The following is a 21,820-nucleotide window of genomic DNA, read 5'->3' as shown; positions in this document are numbered from 1 at the left end:
CTTTTGCCACCCTACCATCCAACCTTTCTGCAGTCCAATCTGGGACACAGGAATGGTCTCAGGTGGGTTTGGAATGTCTTCAGAAAGGGAGACTCCATGACTTCTCTGGGCTACCTGTTCCGGTGCTTTGCCACCCTCAACCTAAAGTTCTTCTTGCTGGGGTAGAACTTCTTGTGTTTTAGTTTATTGCTATAACTCCTTGTCCTGTCACTGGGCACCACTGAAGGGAGTCTGGCTTCATTCTCCTGGCACCCACCTTGGAGCTATTTACTTGCATTAGTGAGATCCCCTCTCAGTCTTCTCCAGACTAAACAGACCCAGATCCCACCTCTCCTCATAAGAGAGATGCCCCAGACCCTTCATCATCTCTGCAGCCTCCACTGGACCCTCTTCAGTAGCTCCTTATCTTTCTACAACTGTGGAAACCAAAAATGAACACAGTACCCCAGTGTGCCTCACTAGGGGCAACTTAAAACTCTGCAACTTCTAAGCTTTAAAGACAAGATTTTACGCTAATTAATTTTCATGCTTTTCTCTCTACAAAAATACAGGACATACAATCTACAAAGCAGGTTAGCTTATGAATAACAAGCACATGTACATCAACAGACAACCACATCAAGATCCAGAAGACATGTCTTGTGAAGTGGGAACAGAATCAACAAGATGAAAGCAAACTGCAAGAAAAAGAGGGAAAAAAGCCATCACAAACACTACTACATCTCATAAGGTTAGAAATATTTTTACCCTCAAATAGCTCAGTTATATAATTCCAATTAATAGTGAAGAGTTCTAAGCTAACATTTTATGAATAGAAGTTAATCAACATAAGGTTTATCCAAATTATTTTGTCTTTTGGATGATGTCTTAGGGTGATTGTATGGTGCTTGCATCCCCAATCATCTGTTCTGTTTATGCTTGATGTTAAGTTTTGCACCTTTGAGACTCGTTCCAGAGAGTGAAGGGGGGAGAGAAGAAGCGCGCACTTTGTTTTCAGGCACTGCATTCACTCCTCCACATTCCTGCTCCTGGACTGTGTTCTCTGTGGCATGGACGGACAGCGGGACAGAGCTCTCCTTTGCTTTTAGTTAGTTTTTAGCTAGCTAAGGCAGAGAAGTTCCCTGGAATGTGGTTTTTCTTTTTCTTGGAACTGTTCAAACCTGCTCTGGACTCAAAACCCAGAAAAACACCAGGAGCTCGCACCTGTCGGAGACCGGGATGCTGCGTTCCAGTGCTGGAGGGACTAAGAGACTGGGGGAGCCAAGTTACACTCCACAACAAGGACTCTCTGAATTTTAATATTTTTTTCATTTTTTATTCTTGTGAATACTTTTCTTGTTAAATAAACAGTTTTTTCACTTTTCTCTAAGGAAATATTTTCCCGAATCAGTTGGGGGCAGGGCCACTTGGATCTGCTTTCTAGAGAGACCACTTTTGGAGTTTCCTTGAAAATATGCCCTAAACCAGGACAGCTGAAGAGCTCAAAGCAGGAGAAACCTGAACACTGCTTCTCGTGTCAACGTTGGAGCAATTTGTAAATCTAAAACTGTCATAATTAATAGTTACTTTGGAAACACCTAGTAGTCTGAAGAATTTTCATTAAAATGGGATTAAAACACCCTATCAAGTTATTCTTCAGATATTACAAGGAAGAACAATTTCTTTCAAAAGAGACAATAACAAATAGGCTGCCATGTAGAATACTGAGATTTGGAAGCAAAAAACTAATTCTGAAGAGTAAGCCTAAAAAGAAACTTTCAAAGCTGAACAAGTCTCCCAGTCTTTACTCTCTATCTGCTCAGTAAAAAGGAAATAAAAATAAACAAGTAATATTCCTCAGTGATAAGATGCTCTGACTGCAGACATAAAGAAAGGCTTTTTACATTACCAGAAGAGTGAAGGATAACTGAAAGGAAAAGTTGGCATCTTGTTATCTGATCATATTCTGAAATGTCTTAAGTTTTTATGTCTCATCTGCTAACATATTGTTCAGTTTCACACATTTGCACAAAAGATTCAGTACTAAAACAGATACAAAAATAAAACATTTACCTGTCATCATCTTTATGGGACATTAAGTAATGTGTGTTGTGGTCTTCAAACTCATTCCAAAAAGCACTGTCACTTAGAACATTGTTTTGCTCTCGAGTTAGTGCATTTCTTCTTAAGTCTATTTCTATGTTCTTTTGATGAGTGCGCATTTTTGAGAGAAAGAACATACCAGAACTCATCTCATCTTTGCCACCTCTCAAGGGGCACTCAGGATGGCACTGCAGGACATCAGCAGTTCCAATTCTCCTCCAGGAAACATTTTCCTCTTCATCATCACTAGGGAGATGTTTTTCTCTCTCCAGTTGTTTAGCAGTATTTTGTTTTCTAATTTTAGGTCTCACTACTAGTTCAGATGAATTTTCTTGGTCAGAGTCTCCATCACAGATGTTTAACACATCAGCAGCTGATACAGGGGTTCCAATTCCTACATCCACTATGTGTTTTATCTGCTGTGCTTCATAACTGTCATCACCCAGGCTAATTTTTGGTGTAGCTTCATCTTCAGCAGATTTAGGTCTCTTATTGTTTGGACATGCCAAAGGTATTGGTCCTGCTTCTTCACAACTTTCTTTATAAACACTGTGGTTGAAAGCAGAGAGTCGGGATTCTAAGTCATTAATAGACTCCATGTCTTTTTGACACTGAGAAAGTATGTTATCTAGTCTTCCCTGAATTAGACCTGCTGCTTCTCTTATCCAAGAAAATTTGTCTAGACCATCCTCTTCCTCTCCATCACTGCTATCTGGCTCATAAGAGTCAATGTTTACAAAAGCAATTCCATTTTTACCATTCAAATCATTATGCCCTCCAGATGTGTATTCTGCAGCGTCCTCAGATTTTTCATAAGGATTCATCAGGTCCCGTGAGGTTTGGTTGCCTTCTAAGTCATAAGAGAATACAGAAAATGGTGATGTTTGGCTTGATGCACTTTGGCAAACAGGTTCTCTAGTGCCAGCATCTTTTGACAAAGGCTCAGAAACTTGAACAAATGGACTAGAATCTTCAGAGAAAGCTGTAAGAAAGAATGCACCAGAATAACCAAAACCAACAGAAATATTCTTGTCTACAACAACTGCTCATTTAAAAAGAAGGGATAATTTACTAGGACTGCCGTACAAAGTTATAGAAACATTTCTCAGAGATGCACTCATTCTTCAGTAATATATTTACTTTCTCATTTATACAAACTAAGCCTACAGAAATAGATCTAAATTATACAATTCCAACTACAGATGTGATAGGGAAAAAAGTATTAAAGGAACACATACACAAGCAGAATTTTTACATTGTTTATATAAAAGGGAATTATAAGATAACAGGAAAACTGAAAGAACACTTCTCTCCATACTGGATTATCCATTCATTAACTGGCTAAATTGTGCCTTCTGCCACACTTAGATAAAGCCACTTATTGCTACTATAAATTACATACTAAAATAACTGTAATTTTTACCTGCATCTTTGAGTGCAACTCCTTTTAAGAAGAAAATAGCAGGGTTGAATGTGGTATTACAGGTAATAGCCGCTTCATCACAAATGCATTTTACTTATATTACACTTGAACATCTCTTGCATAGAGGGACAATAAACATCAAATCTAGCAGCAAGAGTTAAAGAAGGCAAAAACATCTATACTACTGCTACCACAAAGTCAATACTTTTCAAGTAATTTTTGAACTCCTAACAATAGTCCAGACTTTTTTGTCCAAAATCTCATCTAAATCATTAGATGAGGCTCCATTACTAGGTAGGTGAATTCCTGGCACTGGAATCTTATGAGAGCTATGCCCCTCAGCACTAGAAGTCTGGCTTCTAGGAAATAATACGGTATCTAATTAGAATCTTGAAGCTCCTCCACAAAATTGCTATGAGCCAAGGCTGGTAGGCAGGCCCCTCTAGAGATCATCTACTCCATTCCTCCTGCTCAAGCAGAGTCACATATATTAAGTTACTATGGATCAAATCCAGTCACATTTTTAATATTGTAAATAGTACCTCCTCCTACTCATCTTCTACAGTTTCTTAGATTCCTAAAGCACCTGGACGGTAACTTCATGGTGCAGGTACTAAAGGGGCCAATTGGGAGAAGTGCCCTCCTTGATTTATTGCTTGATAACAGAGGGTCTCATGACCCAAGTAGAGACTGGTGACAGCTCAATGTATGTAAGCAGTTCCCTGGCAGCCAGGAGGGTCAATCCTGTCCTGGGGGCATCAGGCCCAGCATCACCAGCTGGGATTGCCCCACTCTGCTCTGGGGCAGCCTCATGTAAGGTGCTGGGGGCAGTTTTGGGTACCACCACATAAGATACAAAGATATTAGACAATGTCTAAAGGAGGGCCAAGAAGATGGTGAAGAACCAATGGGGGGAAGACACACAAGGAGCAGCTGAGGTCACTTGGTCTGCTCATCTTGGAGAAGAGGAAACTGAGGGGAGATCTCACTGGGGTCTTCAAGAACCCCAGAGAGGAAGAGGAGGGGCAGACTCTGATCTCTTCTCTGGAAAACACAATGACAGAATGCAAGGGAATGGCCTGAACTTGCGTCAGAGGAGGTTTATGCTTGGCATCAGGTAAAGGCTCTTGCCCCAGAGGGTGTTTGGGCATTGGAACAGACTCCCCAAGGCAGTGGTCACAGCACCAGCCTGACCGAGGGCAAGAAGTGTTTGGACAATGCTCTCGGGCACCACAGAGTGATTCTTGGGGGTGTCCTATAGCCAGGAATTGGACTCAATGATGCTTGTGAGCACCCTCTAATTCAGAAAATATGCAGCATTTTATGTAATACCTACCCACCCAAATATAATAGCAGATGGGGAAAAATGTAGCCTAGTGGAGACAAAGAAAGTAAATCAATTCAAAATGGTTCTGTAAGATAAATTTGAAGAGTTGCAATATACACACAAACACATGTAAAGGAAAGGCATTTGGTTATTAAACTAATTTACATACAAAGCAACTTGGGAACAGGGAAATAATACACCCTTAAGCTGCATATATCTAATGATCCACAAAATAACTGCATGCATCTCTGTGTAACTGAAAAAAGAAATGTGGTAGCATTATATAGAGACGCGATTCCAGACTCAACACTGCCTTACAGGCAATAGATGAAAGTATAGAAAATGTATGAAGCATGGACAACAGTAAACGCACTTCAATTACAACAAATTAAAACCCCCTTGAATACAAAGCTAAAACAGCACTATACCATTATCATTTAAAAAGAAAAAAAAATTAGAATAAGAAAGCAGTTTCAAAATAGTCTATAAGGGAAGGAGGGGGAAAAAAGTTACGTTGTAGAGCAATAAAATCACTTATGCTGGAAAAGACCACTAAGGTATCAAGTGCAACCATAAATCTAACACTGCCAAGTCCACCATTAGACTATGTATGCACACCTTTTAAGGACCACCAAGAACTGACAACTGCCACTTTTCTGGGCAGCCTCTTTCAATGACCGGCAAACCCTCTGGTAAATATATTTTCCCTAACAGCCAATTAAACCTCCTCTGGCGCAATCTGAAGTAATTTTTTCTTATTCCATCACTTGTTATTGGGAAAGAAAGAAGCACACCTGCCTCACTCCAGCCTCCACTCAGGCATTTGCACAGAGCAGAAAGGTCCCTCAAACCTCCTTTTCTTCAGGCTGAACACCCCCAGCTCCCTCAGCTGCTCTTCATTTGACTTGTACTCCAGACCCTTCCCCAGCCCTGCTGCCCTTCTCTGGACACATTCCAGCCCCTCAATGTCCTTCCTGCACTGTGGGGCCCGGAACTGGACACACCACGTGAGCTGTAACCTAACCAGTGCCCAGCACAGGGGATTGTCACTGCCCTGGTGCCACACTATTGCTGAAACAGGCCAGGTGTCCTTGCCCACCTGGGCACACTGATGGCTCATACTCAGCCAGTGTTGAGAAGTACCCCCAAGTCCTTTCCCCCCAGGCACTTTTGAAGATCTAAAGCTATATCAAATAAGGTTTTTTAAGCTGAAAACCTCAGACAAATAAATGGGTCCATATTTCTAATCCAAGAAGGCATTCTGTATTCCTCTATTAAATTATTATTCAGATGCTAATGTGACAGAAGGCATTTTGGTAAATACTAACATCCAATATGCATTAAACAAGCAAAGAAAGTGGTCTAACTGGTATACACAAAAAAAAAGAGTAATTTTTAAAGATGTTTTAGAGGCTTAAACTAATTTTCACTATGGTTGACAAAGAGAACAACCTGGTTCATGATGCATAAAATATTTCACAGCCTCATTCTAAACAGAATGTTAGAATAGGCATTTTCTCCCAAATGTGAATTTTATTTTAATGTGAATTTAATTTTAATCGAGACAAAATATTTTGAACTAAACAATGTTATTGTTTTCTAGTTTATTAGAATGTATTAACTCATTATGAATGTTCTTCAAGTAAAACTACATAGCTTAATACAGATTTATTAGATTACTTATATTTTATAGAATGAAATTTAGTATAAAAGCAAATTAAAGACACAGGAAATGTACTTTTCATGTTATTTAAGTGGCTCAATAACATGAGCTACTGGCTCTCAGTGTGCCTTTCTCCTCCAGCCCCAAGCATCCCAGTTTGCAACAAAATGGCACATACACAAAGATATGTACATACATAAAGAATTCTCTTTCTGAACATCTTCCAATTCTAATTGTTTGCAGTCGTCGTTCTGTTGATGTCCATCTATGTCTTGATTATTCAAAAACGGTCTAAACCCAACAAAGGAATGTCTTCTTCCACCTGTAAAAGTCTGATATGCTCCTGCAGGTTTGGGCCAGGCATATCTGCCAAGTCCTTGGCCCATTGCTACACAAGATTATGGAGGAAAGAAAAAGACAGAGATACTTGTTAAACAACAATATGTCTTTGCAGTTCCTCTCTCCCCTAGAAGTTTGATAGACTTTTCTATCAAGGAATTTTCTATTTCTCTAAAGTCTTAAGCTTCATTTACAATATGATTATTAAGAACATAGAGTGCTCTGGGCCCATATATTATGAAAGCATGTAACTGAGTTTTCATCTACACTGAATAATATTGACAAAAACTGATTGTATCCCCATCTTAACATGTTTTTAGTACATAACAGAGACTTAATAATTTGGTTTTTTAAAAATCCATCCCGGACGTCCCAGCTTTTTTTTTTTTTCCACTCTGTTAATAAATCTGACGCAACACATAAATCAGCTTGCAGAAAAGATTTGCAAGCACTACACTGAAAAGTCCTTTAGGTAATACAGCACAATTCAAGCAGCTCTAGCTAGCTTATCTTTGTGTCTGGAAAAGTATAATTAATCAAATCACATCTTCTAAAATGAAAGTCCCAGGGAAAAGTCTTTATTCTTACTGCTAGAGGTAGTATGTTCAGATGTGGCCATACAAAGCATTGCCCACATTCTGCTTCTTCTTGCAGCAGTTTTTCATGTTAATGAAACTTACAGCTTTTACCAAGAAAATACAGGATAAGGAGTAAAAATGAACTTGAGAAATGGTGGAAAAAGGCTGCCAATATTGTAATAAAGAGAGATTTTAATACAGCAGTATTATCAGGATTAATAATCTAACACAAGGGTTCATGTCAAAGCTGTTGCTTGTACAAATACAATTAGAAGTTCACTATTTCAGTTATACAGTGACTTCTTTGTGTGCCTCTAAGTTACTTTAAATCTTTAGTAGATACAGAATTAAAAAGTTTCTGTTCTTGAAACTCACCAAATTAAAAAGTTAACATTAAAGACAAGGAAGATTAAACTTGCAGCCATTAATATAGAGTATTATAAACTTCAGAAAAATATGAAAGATTTTTTTATTTCCTGGCTGTGCAACTAATCTCTTCGTTACACTTACAAAGAGTGTCTATGGGCAGAGACATATGAAAGAGATTGAACCTTGGAAGAAAAAAAAATAGCAAGTATCTGAGGCCTTTTTTTCCTCATTCATCTATGAAGCTCTATGTAGTTTGATTACACATAATTTTCTCTGGAAATATTTTTGAGTATTTGTCCAGACCTGCCCATCCTACATTAAAAACCAGAACCTAAAATGTTTGTTTTGTTATTAACTATGCCATTCTTGCAATCTTTAGAAAGGTGAAAACTCTGGTGTCTTTGCAAAACAAAAATCCTGGCAACTAATGCAAGAAATAACAGGACTGACAATTCATTTTCCTATCTAGTCAGCCAGTAGTTAATATTTTTATTAAGTCAATCAGCAAGTTATTTATTTTCAACCAAGCTCTGACAATTCTTAAATTTCCCTTCATTAAAACATGGTTGATCAGCAGACTGCCAGAAGGAGCTGACTAGCAGCCACATCCAAATCTGCATAATAAAATCTAATAGTTAAATTAGTAAATCAGAGTAGCAATGCAGAAATCTGTTCTCAAACAAGTGGTTGAAATAAACAAGGTAAAAATACAACAAAATTGCACAACTCAATTTCATTTTGTTCTCTAAAACATTGGTATTGTTCAAAACCAGATGTCCACTCAACAGAGTCAAGCTCTCTGAATGCAAGTGTTTCATTTTTAAAAAACTGATGTTGACAACATTAAAATTTAATGCAATACATTTTTTGTTAAAAATAATGCTCTCGCATACCGCGTCCCTCATCATGTATTCAGTTGTTTCTAGAAGATAGAGCAGGCAGTTATTATTCTTCTGTCCTGAGAAAGACTTACTGGATCAAGACAATGTAAGTTTTCACCACTTACTGGAGGTATGGTTGTCACATTTGGTTTTCAGGAGAGGCTAACTTCTACCTAAATACAAAACATCTAAAAAATAAGAGATGGAGGCATGAACTTATTTACCTACATGCTTAAACTCAGCAGCATTTAGCCACATGAATGCAGAAACAAATTTACAAGAAATCCTTCACACAATGAAGTTGTGAAACAATATCCTCTCTCAGGTATTTCTTCCATTTCTACTCAACCTAAGGAGTGGGTAGTGCTTCAGAAGGTCTGTTCATTAGACCTGTTCAAAGCACACCCAATAGTTCCTGACAAGATGTATTTCTGCAAAAACTGACCAGTTTTAGAGAAGCAACACACTAGTGAATAAATAACTAAGGTATAGGGAAAACATAATAATTATTCACATCTCTGGCTGAAGATGTTTTTACACACATCTCCATACTTCCAGAGCATTACTAGAGTCACCCCAATTCCTCAAAAGGATCATGAACAGGAAAGCATTTTGGATTACTAGCACTGATTAAAAAATGGGAGTGATTGTCTCATAAAATGCACAGTTCACAAACACAGCCTTTAACAGGCGCTGCCTTAATCACTGACAGAGTGGTGGGCTTCCTCTACTTCTACCAACACTGCACTAAGGACACCATTCCCTAGTGACAGCAAATTATAGGCTGTAGCAGAATCTAGAAAGTCTCAGAATCTAGACCAAATCCTAACCAACTTGTCCTCTTCCACAGATTTTAAAAAAGGAAAAAAAAATCCCTTTTTCCAGATGTAAGTGTTCAAGATTAGAGTAGATGCATGCCTTCAAGTGTTCACAATGTAGCACTGTAACTTAAGTTACAGAAATCATCCATGTTCTTGACCACAATACTACATTAAAAAAAAATCTCAAACCGATTTACAGAGCTACATGTAGGACTGGAATTTCCTGCTCAGATGGACGCTGGCAGGATCCTGTCCTCCTGACCACCGAAACCTGGTCACCTCCCTTTCCTCTCCTCTCCGTTACCTTTTGTTCCCTCCTATCTCCTCAACTCCATCACATCCTGTGCACTAGTGACAAGAGCAGCAGCTCTCTTGAGTCCAGGAGTGCATGACTGAGAGCCATGAAGGTGATCTGAGGCTAGAGCACGGCTCCCATGAAGATAGGCTGAGAGAGCTGGGGCTGTTCTGCCTGGAGAAGGCTCCAAGAGGACCTTACAGCAACCTTCCAGTACCTAACGTGGGGCCAGAAGAGAGCTGGAGAGGGACTTCTTACAGTAGGCCTACTACACAGAAGGAAAAGGCTTGGCAGAATGTGGTTGAGGGGCCCAGAGGGGATTGGGCAAGAAGCTGGAAGGAAACAGTTCCGAGTTTGCCCTTCTGCTGCAGGAAGTATTTAACTAGCTTAACCAGCTTTTTTTTTTTTTTTTCCCCAAGAAATGTGAAGTTAACCTCAAATACTTCTAAGAACTATACTTGCAATTTTTTAACAAATAATTTTTTAAAATGTTCCTCAGATTTTCCTAGCATTTGTAAAAAAAACTTGCATGCACATTCTGGACCCAATCTCAACACTTGACATAGAAATAAACAGAAATCCTTTATCCTCCACAATTGCTCATTTTTTCTCTTATATCCATGAATTACAGAAAATATTTTCTCCTACAAGGCAACAACAGGATTTCACATTCAAAGTTTTAAAAGGGAATGCATGTTAAACTGACATGATTACTGTTTTCTAGGTTACCATCTTAAAAAAATACATCTGCATTTATTCCCAGAAGTATATGAATTCATTTGGCTGTCAAATGGGTAAAACTTAAAACCAACCTCCCCCATAACTGACTATTTCTGAATCATAATGAAATCACAGCTCTGATCAATACAAATACATGTTGCAGGAAAAGTATTCAAATTCTTTAAAACTGCATTATCCAAATTTTTTACATGGAACCAGTATTCTACATCTCTTTCTTCCCTGCAGGTATTGAAAGCTTATAAGTGCAGATGAACTAAAAAAAGAAAATAATTAGAATGGAGAATTTTCACCAGTGCTCAGGATTGCAAACAGATTACTTCATTTCAGTTAACAGAACGAAGGCACACAATAATCCCAAAAATGAGAGGAATATTTCAATTTAAATAAGTGAAACAACATTCTACTGTCACAATTTCCTTCTCTTGCCTCTATGGGCAGATTAACACTGAAATTATTTAAATGTTTTACAATGCTTACAAGCTTCAGACTACATACACTAGCAGATTAATACTCAAAGCAAAGAATATTCAGTTAAAATTTACTTTGTGGTCTGATATTAATCTCAGCCTCAGAAAACCATATATACCAGAGACTAACCCCAGTAGGCAGCTAAGCACCACACAGGTGCTCACTCACTCTCCAATCCAGTCGATATGGAGAGAGTCTAAGAAGGGTAAAAGTGAAAAAGCCCACAGGCTGTGATAAAGGGGTGTTTTGGAATTTGGGGTTTTTTAGGGAAACAATAAATAAGAAGACAAAAACATAAAAGCAAGGAAACAACACAAATAACCCCTAATTGCTCACCAGCAACCCAACAATGCTCAGACAGTTACAAAGCCACAGCAGCCTGGCCAGCCTTCCTCCCCTACCAGCTGAGCGTGATGCCAAATGGTCTCGAATAACCCTCTGGTCAGTTGGGGTCAACTGCCCTGGCTGTGTCCCCTCCAGTCCTTGTGCACCCCCAACCTCCTCAAAGGTGGAGTGAGAAGCAGAAAAGGGCTCAGCTAGCAATTACAGAAACATCCCTGTGTTATCAACACTGTTTTCAGTTGAACATACAGAGCATTATCCCATGCAAACTCTCGTGTAGAAATTCAGTTCTATCACAGCTTAAAACTTTATACTGGATGATAAGCAAAAATCAAATATTTTTCTTATGGATACAATCCATTTAACCTTCCTTCCTCAAACTCTCTGGTTTAGAAATGACTTAAGTCTCCTCACTAGGATATTTGAGAGCACAGCAGCAATTATTTTCATAAGCAGTATCAGCTCAGCTGCAAGTACATTGACAAACGGAATATACTTCAGGGACATGCTATCCAGGCATTGTCTTTTCATCAGCCTTACAGGTCATTTCAAACTCTCCTTTGAGCTACAGATTCCACTAAGTCAATTTTTTTTACTCAATCTAGTTCCGTCTCACTGCCTGAGGCTGCAAGTAGCCTGTAGCCCAAATTCAATAAGCTGTCAGGCTGGTCCACTACTGATTTAATTTTAAATTAGAATATTGTTTAGTTGTATTTTTTTACCTCTCACATTACATTTTAAAAAAATAGACCTCCAAAACTCCTGATCGTATCAAAATATTCTGATACTGATCTGAAACTCTTCCCAAAAGAGGCAAAAGATCACCAGCAAATAACAAGCAGCTTCCTGTCAATTAAATACTAAATGGTTTCTGTTTTGCATTTCCCTAAAAGCCTGCAGTTTTGCGTGCAATTTGTGCCATAAATGCAAAACTGAAGTTCTGAATTATGACAGTCTATTAATATTACACATATTACTATTAATTTTACAAATAATTAAATTTCTGCATTTACCAAAGCATTAGTCAACATGAAGGCTAAAAGAAAGAAGTTGATTACTATTTTGGACATTGTCTGTATACTCCCAATCTCAATAAAGACCTCCTATAAACATCATAAACAATTCACAACTCTACCCAAATTACGAAAAAAATTTGCCAGACTTGAAATGGAGCAAGTGCTGCCACTATACAAACAAGAGTGAATTAAGTGTATACATGAAAGTATCAGTGGTTGCTCTAAAAGAAATGCATTGGATATATTCACAGGACAAGTCACAAAGCAGACACAAAAATTCTTCAAGTCCAGAACTCCCTTAATAAGTGGAGCCCAGCCATCACCTTCCATACAGAGGTGTCTGAATGGGCAGGTTGCTACAAACAACCAACTTGAGGCACTTCCTTTCTGTCCTTAAACATCTTCCTACAGCTGAAGATCCTGAACAGCTCCTTTCATCCAGGCTCTTCTGACCAACACAAGAGCACAGAATTCTCCTAGGCTGATGTTTGTGATCTGCTGACTTCAGCCAAGGAACCAGAGTTCGGGTGGCTTGCTCTGATGCAGCTTCAGGTGTCACTGCAATGGTTGGCTGTCAAGCTCTAAAGCAGCCTGAATTAACTGACTCAGCTTTGCCAGATCTTTTTCTTTGAGAGTCTGTCTTCATTTTTAAGAAGCTCAGCAGGCTGTTGCATTAGCACAGCTCAGGTGGTAGAACTGAGCCATTCCAGTACTGATTTTACACCATTTTCTGAGGGTCTATCTGCTTCAGTGCTATATACAACTCCTGCATTATTTCCAGGTTTTTTATACTGACTTGCTCTGACTTCAGCCCAGTTGTCTTTACTTTCTTACACATTACTGTAAATGGTTTGAATGCATCATTTTCATTCCCCCGATGAAAATCCTCAATCCTCTGTTTGATCTGATAAACTGACAGCTTTGTCTTACCACTGTAATAATCAGTTTTACAGCTTTTATCCTAACTAATAGCTTCACCAGAAATTACACATTAAATCTCAAGAGGGAAGATTAAGCAACTGCAGTACTAAAAGCTTTTAAAGATGAGGACAATGTATGCCAGGTACTAACCAAGTAACAGCAAGCCCCATCCTCCCATAGAAAGGTAACATTACAACTTTGAGAATAAAAAGCCTAACTTCACCAGTGGTCCCTGTAGCAATCTATTCTGATAATACAGAACACTATTATGTGCTGCTAATCATCAGGCAAACTTTCTTATCTCCCTCCTTCCCCAATATCACAAGTTTTTGTATTCTACGTAGGTGTACTAAACTAAGAGTGCAGAAGTAGTGATTTTTACCTGCTACTTGTCGGAAGACATACAGAAACTGAAACACTAACCCCCCACCTCCATATCTCTCCTCTCTTCTTATGACTTTCACATCTCGTATTCTTTTTAAGTTCTGATTATAAACTTCCCAGAGGAGGAAGCATGTCTCTGGAGGTGAAACACTTCAAATAGAAGCGAATAATCAACAAAATGAAAAGACTTGTCTACACTTTTACTTTTGTCAGTGCAGATGACCCCAAAACACTTCCTTTCCTCCTGATAAACACAGCAACTAGAAATGACAAAAGAATCCCAAGGTGGAAGTGCAGGCCCGCCCTGGAAACTCTTACATGATGGAGAGATACAATTCATCAGACTAGAAGACCAGAAAATGTGTTTTTGCATTGCTATCATCTTATATAACTGTCTTTATTAATGCAAAATGAACCTAAAACATGTAATCAAAGCTTATTCATTATCAGAAGCAGTAAAAGCAACTTTTAAACCTTTTTTCAAAGTTTAGAGGTGTTTTGCTTTGTTGTTGGTTTTGTTTTTTCCCCTGAAGAACAGTGAGCACTTCAAACTCTTCTTCTTTCATAAACTTAATTCTTTATCTTGGATTCAAGGGTAACAAAAGCCTCTGATCCAATCAACAGACAGGAGCGTTCACCTGAAGTGTCATGAAACAGAATCTGAAGTGATTCCAATAAACCTGTGAAGAAGTAAAATCATTCTCAAAAAGAGAAGCATGAGAGATTAGTGTCAAGTAGGATAAAACAACTGAGGGAATTACTAAAGGGGGAACAACTGGCAATGTTCAGCTAAGCAGAAGGGCAGTGGAGGATTACAGAGGACCACAATAGACAGAAGTCAAATCATTGCCTCCCTCTGTTTTGGCAAATAGCAACACACAGAGCTGCATTAGAGTGAAAACTACAGGACAGGAAAAGTAACACTTGTATCCTGACCAACAATGTAAATCAGAGCTTATGCTCTGCATATAGTTTTAAAACACCGTGCTTCGAAAAAGATCACTGTTTTCCCTGACACATAGAAACAACACATGGAAATGACACAAGGGAAATGTTTCTACCAGTAAGGATATTGTATCCCTCAAACAGATTGTCTGGGGAGGCTGAAAAATATCCATCTGAAACACGGCCCAAAGAAAAGTATTCAAACAAACAAACACCGGGTGAAGAATCACTGGGAGGAAGGGCTGGGAAAGAGGAAAGCCTGACAAGTTTGAGGTCCTTACCAGCTCCACAGTAATTTCCCTAACCAAAGCTCCAGAATTTCAGATATTTATTCTGCCCCCAGGCTGGAATCACAGTCCTACTTTTGGATGGAGTGGAAAATCTGTGAGTTTTTCCCTCCAAATGTGACTACCTATAACTATTTGCTTGTTTTCACACAGAAGATAAATCACAATTAATTTTTATTACTTTTACACTTCTTCTCTTTTCAAAAATGTTTAAAAGGTTACACAATTAATATGCTGTATGAAATTGCACTGGGTTTACTTGGTGTGGTATAAGCACTTTTTTTTTTGTAATCTCCTTTTAAAAGACACTACTTTGCACTTAAAGCACTTTATTACAATCATGTAAGCATACTACAGATCCATTACCTAGGAGCCAAATTTTAGGCCTCAAAAATACTGCTGCAGGATCCTGACAGTACTCTCAGAACCCTACACCACAATTTTTTTAAGCTCCAAATAATAAATATCTGATTCACCAGACACATAATGAATAAAGATCTAGTTAACATATGAAGTTGACTATAGCACCACCAAAACTAAAGGCAGATTTTGCTACTGTTTAAAAGCACCTGGGTCAGGGAAATCTCTCTTGAATGTTTTGGAACATTCTGACACTAAGCTGACATGATAGGACACTTTGGTATACCAATTATCACTAATCTCCTAAGAAATAATCCACAATCTACCCTCACAATCACTTCTCTGTATTACACTTTTCTACAGTATCGACTAACGGCATAATTTAAATCTCAAATTTGTTATGATCTTGAGTTTTCTTTTCCCTGCTTTGCTCCTAGCAGAGAGATATTGATGATGTTACAGCAATACATAAAAATCACAGGGGACTTCAGAATGTGAACCACAAACTTCTGAGGTTCCGTTTTAAAAAATTTTAAGGACACACAGACACATGCCACATGAAATTCTCTCTGCTTCAACACTCACATATTTAGTTACCTGAAATGCAACATAAGGATTTAGTATAAAAACATCACACTGTAAATTAATAAAATTTGAAAAGTTGTTTTAAAACTACTCAGAATGATTAATGCCATCGGCAGCAGAATTTATAAGTATTTTTCCCATCACAACACATGAGCATTTAGCAATTTACATGACCATCCACTCTGTCATCCTAGCACAGTATTGCACTCATTACCACGAGCTCATCAATAATTACCTCAATTTCCCATATAAATAAGTCATTGCCCTGCTCCACATAAACAGACAGCCAGGTGTGGCCTGTATGACAACCTAGGCTCTTGTAAGAATTACTGCATTTTGCACCTTGACAACTCAAAGGCCACCCCTGAATTAAACGTGCACAGCACCACTACAAGAGCTTCAGGATATTCCCCTAATAAACTGCATGGTGAGTTTTGTTTGAGTCCAGGCTATCAAAACCACAGAAGCTGAAGTTCCAGACACTGTTTCAGGTGAGTGTGTCCTTTAGGGACAATCACAGTACCCCCTGTCCATGGATGCTCTGAACAGAAGGCTGACACGGGCTCATTGTCCTTCTCTAGTAGTCAGGGTTTATCTGCTTATTCCACATTTGAAGTTGTTTCTCTAACTTGAGTGTTTATTTCACAGTGTAACTGAAGCCTTGAAACACATTTTCCAACTGAAATAAATGCAAAGTAGCCCTTTAGAACCTATAAACATACAGATAAAGGATTGCTGAAGCACCATTGCAACTGAAGTGGACTCTACTGGGTTTACAAACATAGCCACTAAAATGCAGGGGGCTTTTTACCATATCAGCGAATTAAACTAATCAAAACCAATTTGCTCCCCATATTTTTCAAACTAGAAATGACAAAAGAATCCCAAGGTGGAAGTGCAGGCCCTGGAAACTCTCACATGATGGAGAGATACAATTCATCTCTCAAGGCTTGTCCTAATAGTATTTTGAATACTATTCAAAATACTATTAGGACAAGCCCTGAGAGAATGGTAAGTTATATGGTCACAGCTCCAAACAACATCCATACCTCCAATTACCTCAGATGCCAAATGAATGTGACTCATCCCACAACCACCTGTCTGCCCCAAAAACAGCCCTACTGCTGTACAACACAGTAATACTTTGTGTTTCACTCAAGCCTTCCTAAGAATCCAAGAATCAAAACAAACACAGCTCAACAAGTACTACGGGCCACCAGGGAGATGACTGTGTGAAAATGGTAGCAACGCCAGACCAACTTTTTGCAACAAATATCCATTACAGGGTTTGTGGAAGTCATCCAGTACATCCTATCAGCGTTTGTCACTTGCTATGCTAAACTACTCTTGTAAAGGCACGCATCTTCCTAGGATCAGTTATCTTAACAAGGCAACAATTCATGAGTATTTCTTATTTAGATGAGGTTTGATCTGTCAGGAACTCTTGCACCTTACTACACTGCCATTCACTCTACCAGCAAAGGAAATTGTAAAAACAAGCCTATTTCACAGAAGTTTTCTCATCCTGCATTTTAACGCAACTTCAAAATAAAGATTTTTGTGAACAACATTTTTCCAGACTTCTTCCTTTCTTAGTGAGTGAGAGAAAAATAAATTCTGTGAGAGGCTGACTCAGCTACAAGAAAACCTACTTTATTATGTACATTTGCTTACACAATTTTAAATAAGCATACTTCTCCCAAATGAAATTTCAGTCCATAAAGTTTGTATTCTTCATTTCTGCATTAAAGAGAACACTAACAGTCTGACACCATTCTTCACTGCTACAGTACACATTTTTTTTCTAGATAGTATGGCAAAAATCCAATCAAAAGTCATTCTTCTAAACTGCTTAACTGTGTGCACAGACAAATGCAAATCAAGAACTACACTGAAAAAAAATGTGCTGAATATGTTACAGCATAGAAAAAGGACCTAAACACAGTCTCTAAACACAAGCTTTCAAACACATCCCCTAAAGTACACAGCTTCTAAACTTAGAACAAACTTCCTAAGTTTCTGTGCACCACGGAGATTGACATGCTGTGAACCCAAACGCTTCAGTGCTAATTGACGAGCAGTACACAGTAAAGCCCATGCGCAGGTCAGGGCATCCTGAGAACGCTCAGCTCCACCATAGCCAACACTGCTCTCCACGAGCATTCAAGAGAACTTCCAGAGGTGCAGCAGGAGGTGCTTTCCTACAGGTGCCAAGAACCATCCCGGGCAGTGTAACTACAGGTTAATTAACTTCACTCGTGCGGAAGAAAAGACACTGACAAATCTCCACTGGATTCTGGGCCCACAGCACGTTCCCTCTGACCCTGCGTTTGAGGGTTGCTCTGCTGGCTCGGACATCCTCTCCTCAAGCAAAGAGAGAAGTGTGAGTGTTTCACAACCTCGCTGGAGCGATGTCAGCAATGTCACTCTGCCAGTGGCTCTCCTGACACCCGCGGCTGCTTGCATGGCACAGCGCAGACCCCAGGCCGGGATCTCCCCTTTCCCCGGGGTACTGACTCACCGCCGCGGTGGTGTGGGAGAAAAATTAAAAAACACAAAAAATCCCCAACCAAACAAGAACAAACCAAACCAGCAACATAGAAAGGAAATTAATTGCAAGCCCTTTGCCCCCGAAGGCCTGCCCGTGTTTGCCCTGCCGCTGCGCGCCCCGCTGGCTGCCCCGCGCCCACAAACGGCCCCGGCCCCTCACGGACGGGCACTCGCGGGGCCCCCACGGCCCGCCCGCGGTGCCTCCTGACCCACCGGCTGAGGCCCCCGCCCTCGGCAGCAGGCCCGTCCCAGAGGGAAGGAGCAAGGCGTCTGCTCCACAGCACAAACGACCGTCACCACGACCGCCAGCGGGTCAGTGCAAGTCGACCCGGTACCCCCGGCCCCCGCCCGCCCCTTTTTATGGGCGCCCTGCGGAGCCGGGCCGGGGCCGGGGCCGGGGCCGCACTCACCCCGCCCGCTCCTGCCACCGCCTCCCGCCCGCCGCCTCTGCCGCGGCCAATCCCGCCGCCAGCAGCGCCCGCGCTGACCAATCAGGAACCAGGGCGGAGAGCGGCGACCAATCCCGAATGAGGAGTGGGGCCCGGGGCGGGGCGCGGCGAGGACCCGGGCCGGGCCGGGCCGGCAGTGAGGGACGCCGCGCCTAGAGCGCCCCGGATGGGCCTTCGGCTGCTGCTCCTCACTGTCGCTTCTCACCGCTGCCTTGAAGGGTTTGCCGTGCTTCAACCCCCGCAGCCGCCCAGCGCCAGGCAGCTACTCCCTCACTCCCCACCAGCAGGACTGGGGAGAGAATTGGAAGGGTGAAAACTACAAAACTCATGCGTTGAGATACAGACAGTTTATAACAGAGAAAGCAAAAGGCCTGCGCACAAGCAAGCCAACACAACGAATGAATTCCTTGCTTCCCGTTGTTGAGCCATTTCCAGCAGAGCACAGCCCGGCACACTAAGGTGACTTGGGAATACAAACGCTATCAGTCCAAACATCCCACCCTTCCTTCTTCTCCGCACTTTATACTGACTGTGATGCCATATAGTCTGGAATATCCCTTTGGTCAATTTGGGGTCGCCTCTCCTGGCTGTGTCCCCTCCCAGCCTCCCAGTGAGGTGATGTGAAAAGCAGGAGAGGCCTTGGCTCTGTGCAATCCCTGCTCAGCAATAACAAAAACATCTCTGAAAGTCAGCCCTCTGTTCAGCACAAAACCAAATCACAGCCTTATGCTAGACACTGTGAAGAAAACTACCTGAACCCAGTCAAAACCAGCACAGACTTGACTATTAATTTTTATCAATATTAGTCATTCATCAGGGAAGTCTCTCAAAGTCAGCTTTGTGTGGAATATTTCAACTAAGATAAGCTGACACTGTTTGACACTCTTATCTGCAGAAGTATTCCTACCCTCTGTTCCAATGATAAACAAAATCAGCTATTGGAAAATAGAAAAAAGTATTAGATTGTGGCACCCTAACCTGCTTCCATCTACATCAAATGTTTTTTTGGCTATTCAGTATTACCATGTTGGGTATACTCTAAATGGTTAGGAACGCCAACATCTACCTATTGAAATATGACAACCATGAAAGGGAACAAACTTTATCCCCAAAGAAGAAAACAAGTGATCACTGGGCCTAAAGAAATGTGATTTCTATTAATGTAGTCCATATTTGTGCAGCTATTCAGCAAAAAGAGTAAAAAAATCAAACCCCTTCCTTCCTCCCTTACATTATCAGTTCAGATCTCATTTTTACTCTTTTTGCTCTTCTGTGTTTTCTGTCATAATTTTTCATGCCCCTCCAGTTTAAGCAAGAGAAATGACAGGATGCACTGCAGCTAATTTCTAGTATTCTAATACCTTGGCCAAGCCAGCTACCGGCCTCCTGAATAGCTAGCTGGGGAATTCGTGCTCCATAGAAATTCTGATTTTGGTTCCTTTCCCTTGTACATAGTTGCTAATTTTTGTTAGAACTTACAAAAGTTTATGTGTTCTGAAGATGGTCACCTGACTAATAGGGACAAATAAAAAGCAGAGGCATTCAATGACTTCTCTTTTTTTGATTCAGTCTTTAGTAAACTGACAGGCCTTTTAGCAAACTGTGTGGCCTGGTCCCCTGCGTCAGTACCACCAGTGTGGGAACAGTCAAGTTCTATTCCTGGACACTAAAGTTGTAAGGGATGGTCTGTATGAGGTGAATGTTCACAAGTCCATGGAGTTTGGTGGGATTCATCACAAGGTTCTGGTGGAACTGGTGGATGTTATGACATGACCCCTCTCAATCATCCAAGAAGTCTTGGGAGGCCAGGGAGGTTCCCACTGACTGGAAGTTGGCTGTGTTTTTCCAATTTAACCAAAAGGGTGTGGGGGAGGACTCAGGGAACGACAGACCTGTGGGTCTAAGGACTGGGGAAAGTTATGGAGAACAACATGCTGTGTACCACTGAAAGACAGTCAAGGACCAATACAATCTTCAGGCACAGTCAACATGGATTCAGAAAGTTAAAGTCCTGCTTAATTAATTTCTATCCTTCTATGCTAAGGTCACCTGCCCAGAGGATGAAGGGAAGGCTTCATCCAAAGTGCATGTTGGATTTTTTGGATTTTAACACTGTCCCTCACAACATCCTTTTGGACAAGTTCTCCAAAGAGAACGTACAAGCTGCACTGAGTAAAGGTCTGGGATCAAAGGGTTGTTGCGATTGTGTCTGATGTTGGTGGTGCTGTTCCTCAGGGCTCAGTTCTAGAGACGGTTTTATTCCATGTATTTATCAATTATCTGGATGCAGGAATTGACAGACTTGCTGATGTCACTAAACTGACACCCTGAGATCAAGTAACACCAGGCACTATCCTGGTGTTAGGAATTGGGAGAGGATTGGCAGAAAGGGGTCTGAGGGTGCTGGAGGACAGCAGACTCCACCTCAGTCAGCAGGAGGGGAAACCCCATCCTGGGCTGTCAGACACAGCACAGCCCAACAGCCAACAGAGGGGTTTGTCCTGCTGTACTCTGTTGGTGAGGCCTATTCTATTCTATTCTATTCTATTCTATTCTATTCTATTCTATTCTATTCTATTCTATTCTATTCTATTCTATCCATTCCATTCCATTCCATTCCATTCCATTCCATTCCATTCCATTCCATTCCATTCATTCTAATCTATTCCAGAGTTCCTTTTTTCTAAAATTTCTTTTGCTAAGAACAGCTGATGAGAGGGGGTGCTTACAGAAGTGTCTGCAGACAGACTTGTGGAAAGGCAAGCCCAACTCAGATACTTTGAGGCAATGATGCAAATTATTCAAAACGGTCAAGATAGCCCAGTGTTTGCAGACTATCTTTATTATTATTAGAGCCTAAATCCTTCAGCAGCAAAGGATGCAACTTTTCAACTCAGGCTTCTATTGATAAACATCCTCTTAAGGAGTCAACTCCCCATACCCACAGACTGGCATAAAAGGAAACAGGAGAAATGAGGCACTAAAGGTTAAAAT

At 40.5% G+C, this 21,820-nt stretch overlaps 1 protein-coding gene across 6 annotated transcripts in view; it reads right to left on the bottom strand.

Moving 5' to 3' along the window:
* PJA2 (praja ring finger ubiquitin ligase 2) overlaps window positions 1-18,813 on the bottom strand; it is a 31,308-nt gene extending 12,495 nt beyond the window's left edge. For 4 of the 6 annotated variants that reach the window (XR_010443065.1, XM_064735833.1, XM_064735836.1 and 1 more), the window contains exons 1-3: window positions 18,591-18,781; window positions 6,692-6,883; window positions 2,053-3,064 (exon numbers count right to left, since the gene is read on the bottom strand). Coding sequence is in view for 5 of the 6 variants with exons in the window: in XM_064735833.1 (XP_064591903.1) it covers window positions 2,053-3,064; window positions 6,692-6,881 (1,202 nt within the window). In the remaining variant the exon portion in view is untranslated. The other 2 variants (XM_064735834.1, XM_064735835.1) reach the window with 2 other exon arrangements.
* Between the last annotated feature and the right edge of the window lie 3,007 nt (window positions 18,814-21,820).

The sequence above is a fragment of the Zonotrichia leucophrys genome, chromosome Z (genome assembly GCF_028769735.1).
Source record: "Zonotrichia leucophrys gambelii isolate GWCS_2022_RI chromosome Z, RI_Zleu_2.0, whole genome shotgun sequence".
Lineage (NCBI taxonomy): Eukaryota > Metazoa > Chordata > Aves > Passeriformes > Passerellidae > Zonotrichia > Zonotrichia leucophrys.
This window is presented reverse-complemented; position numbering and strand designations above follow the sequence as displayed.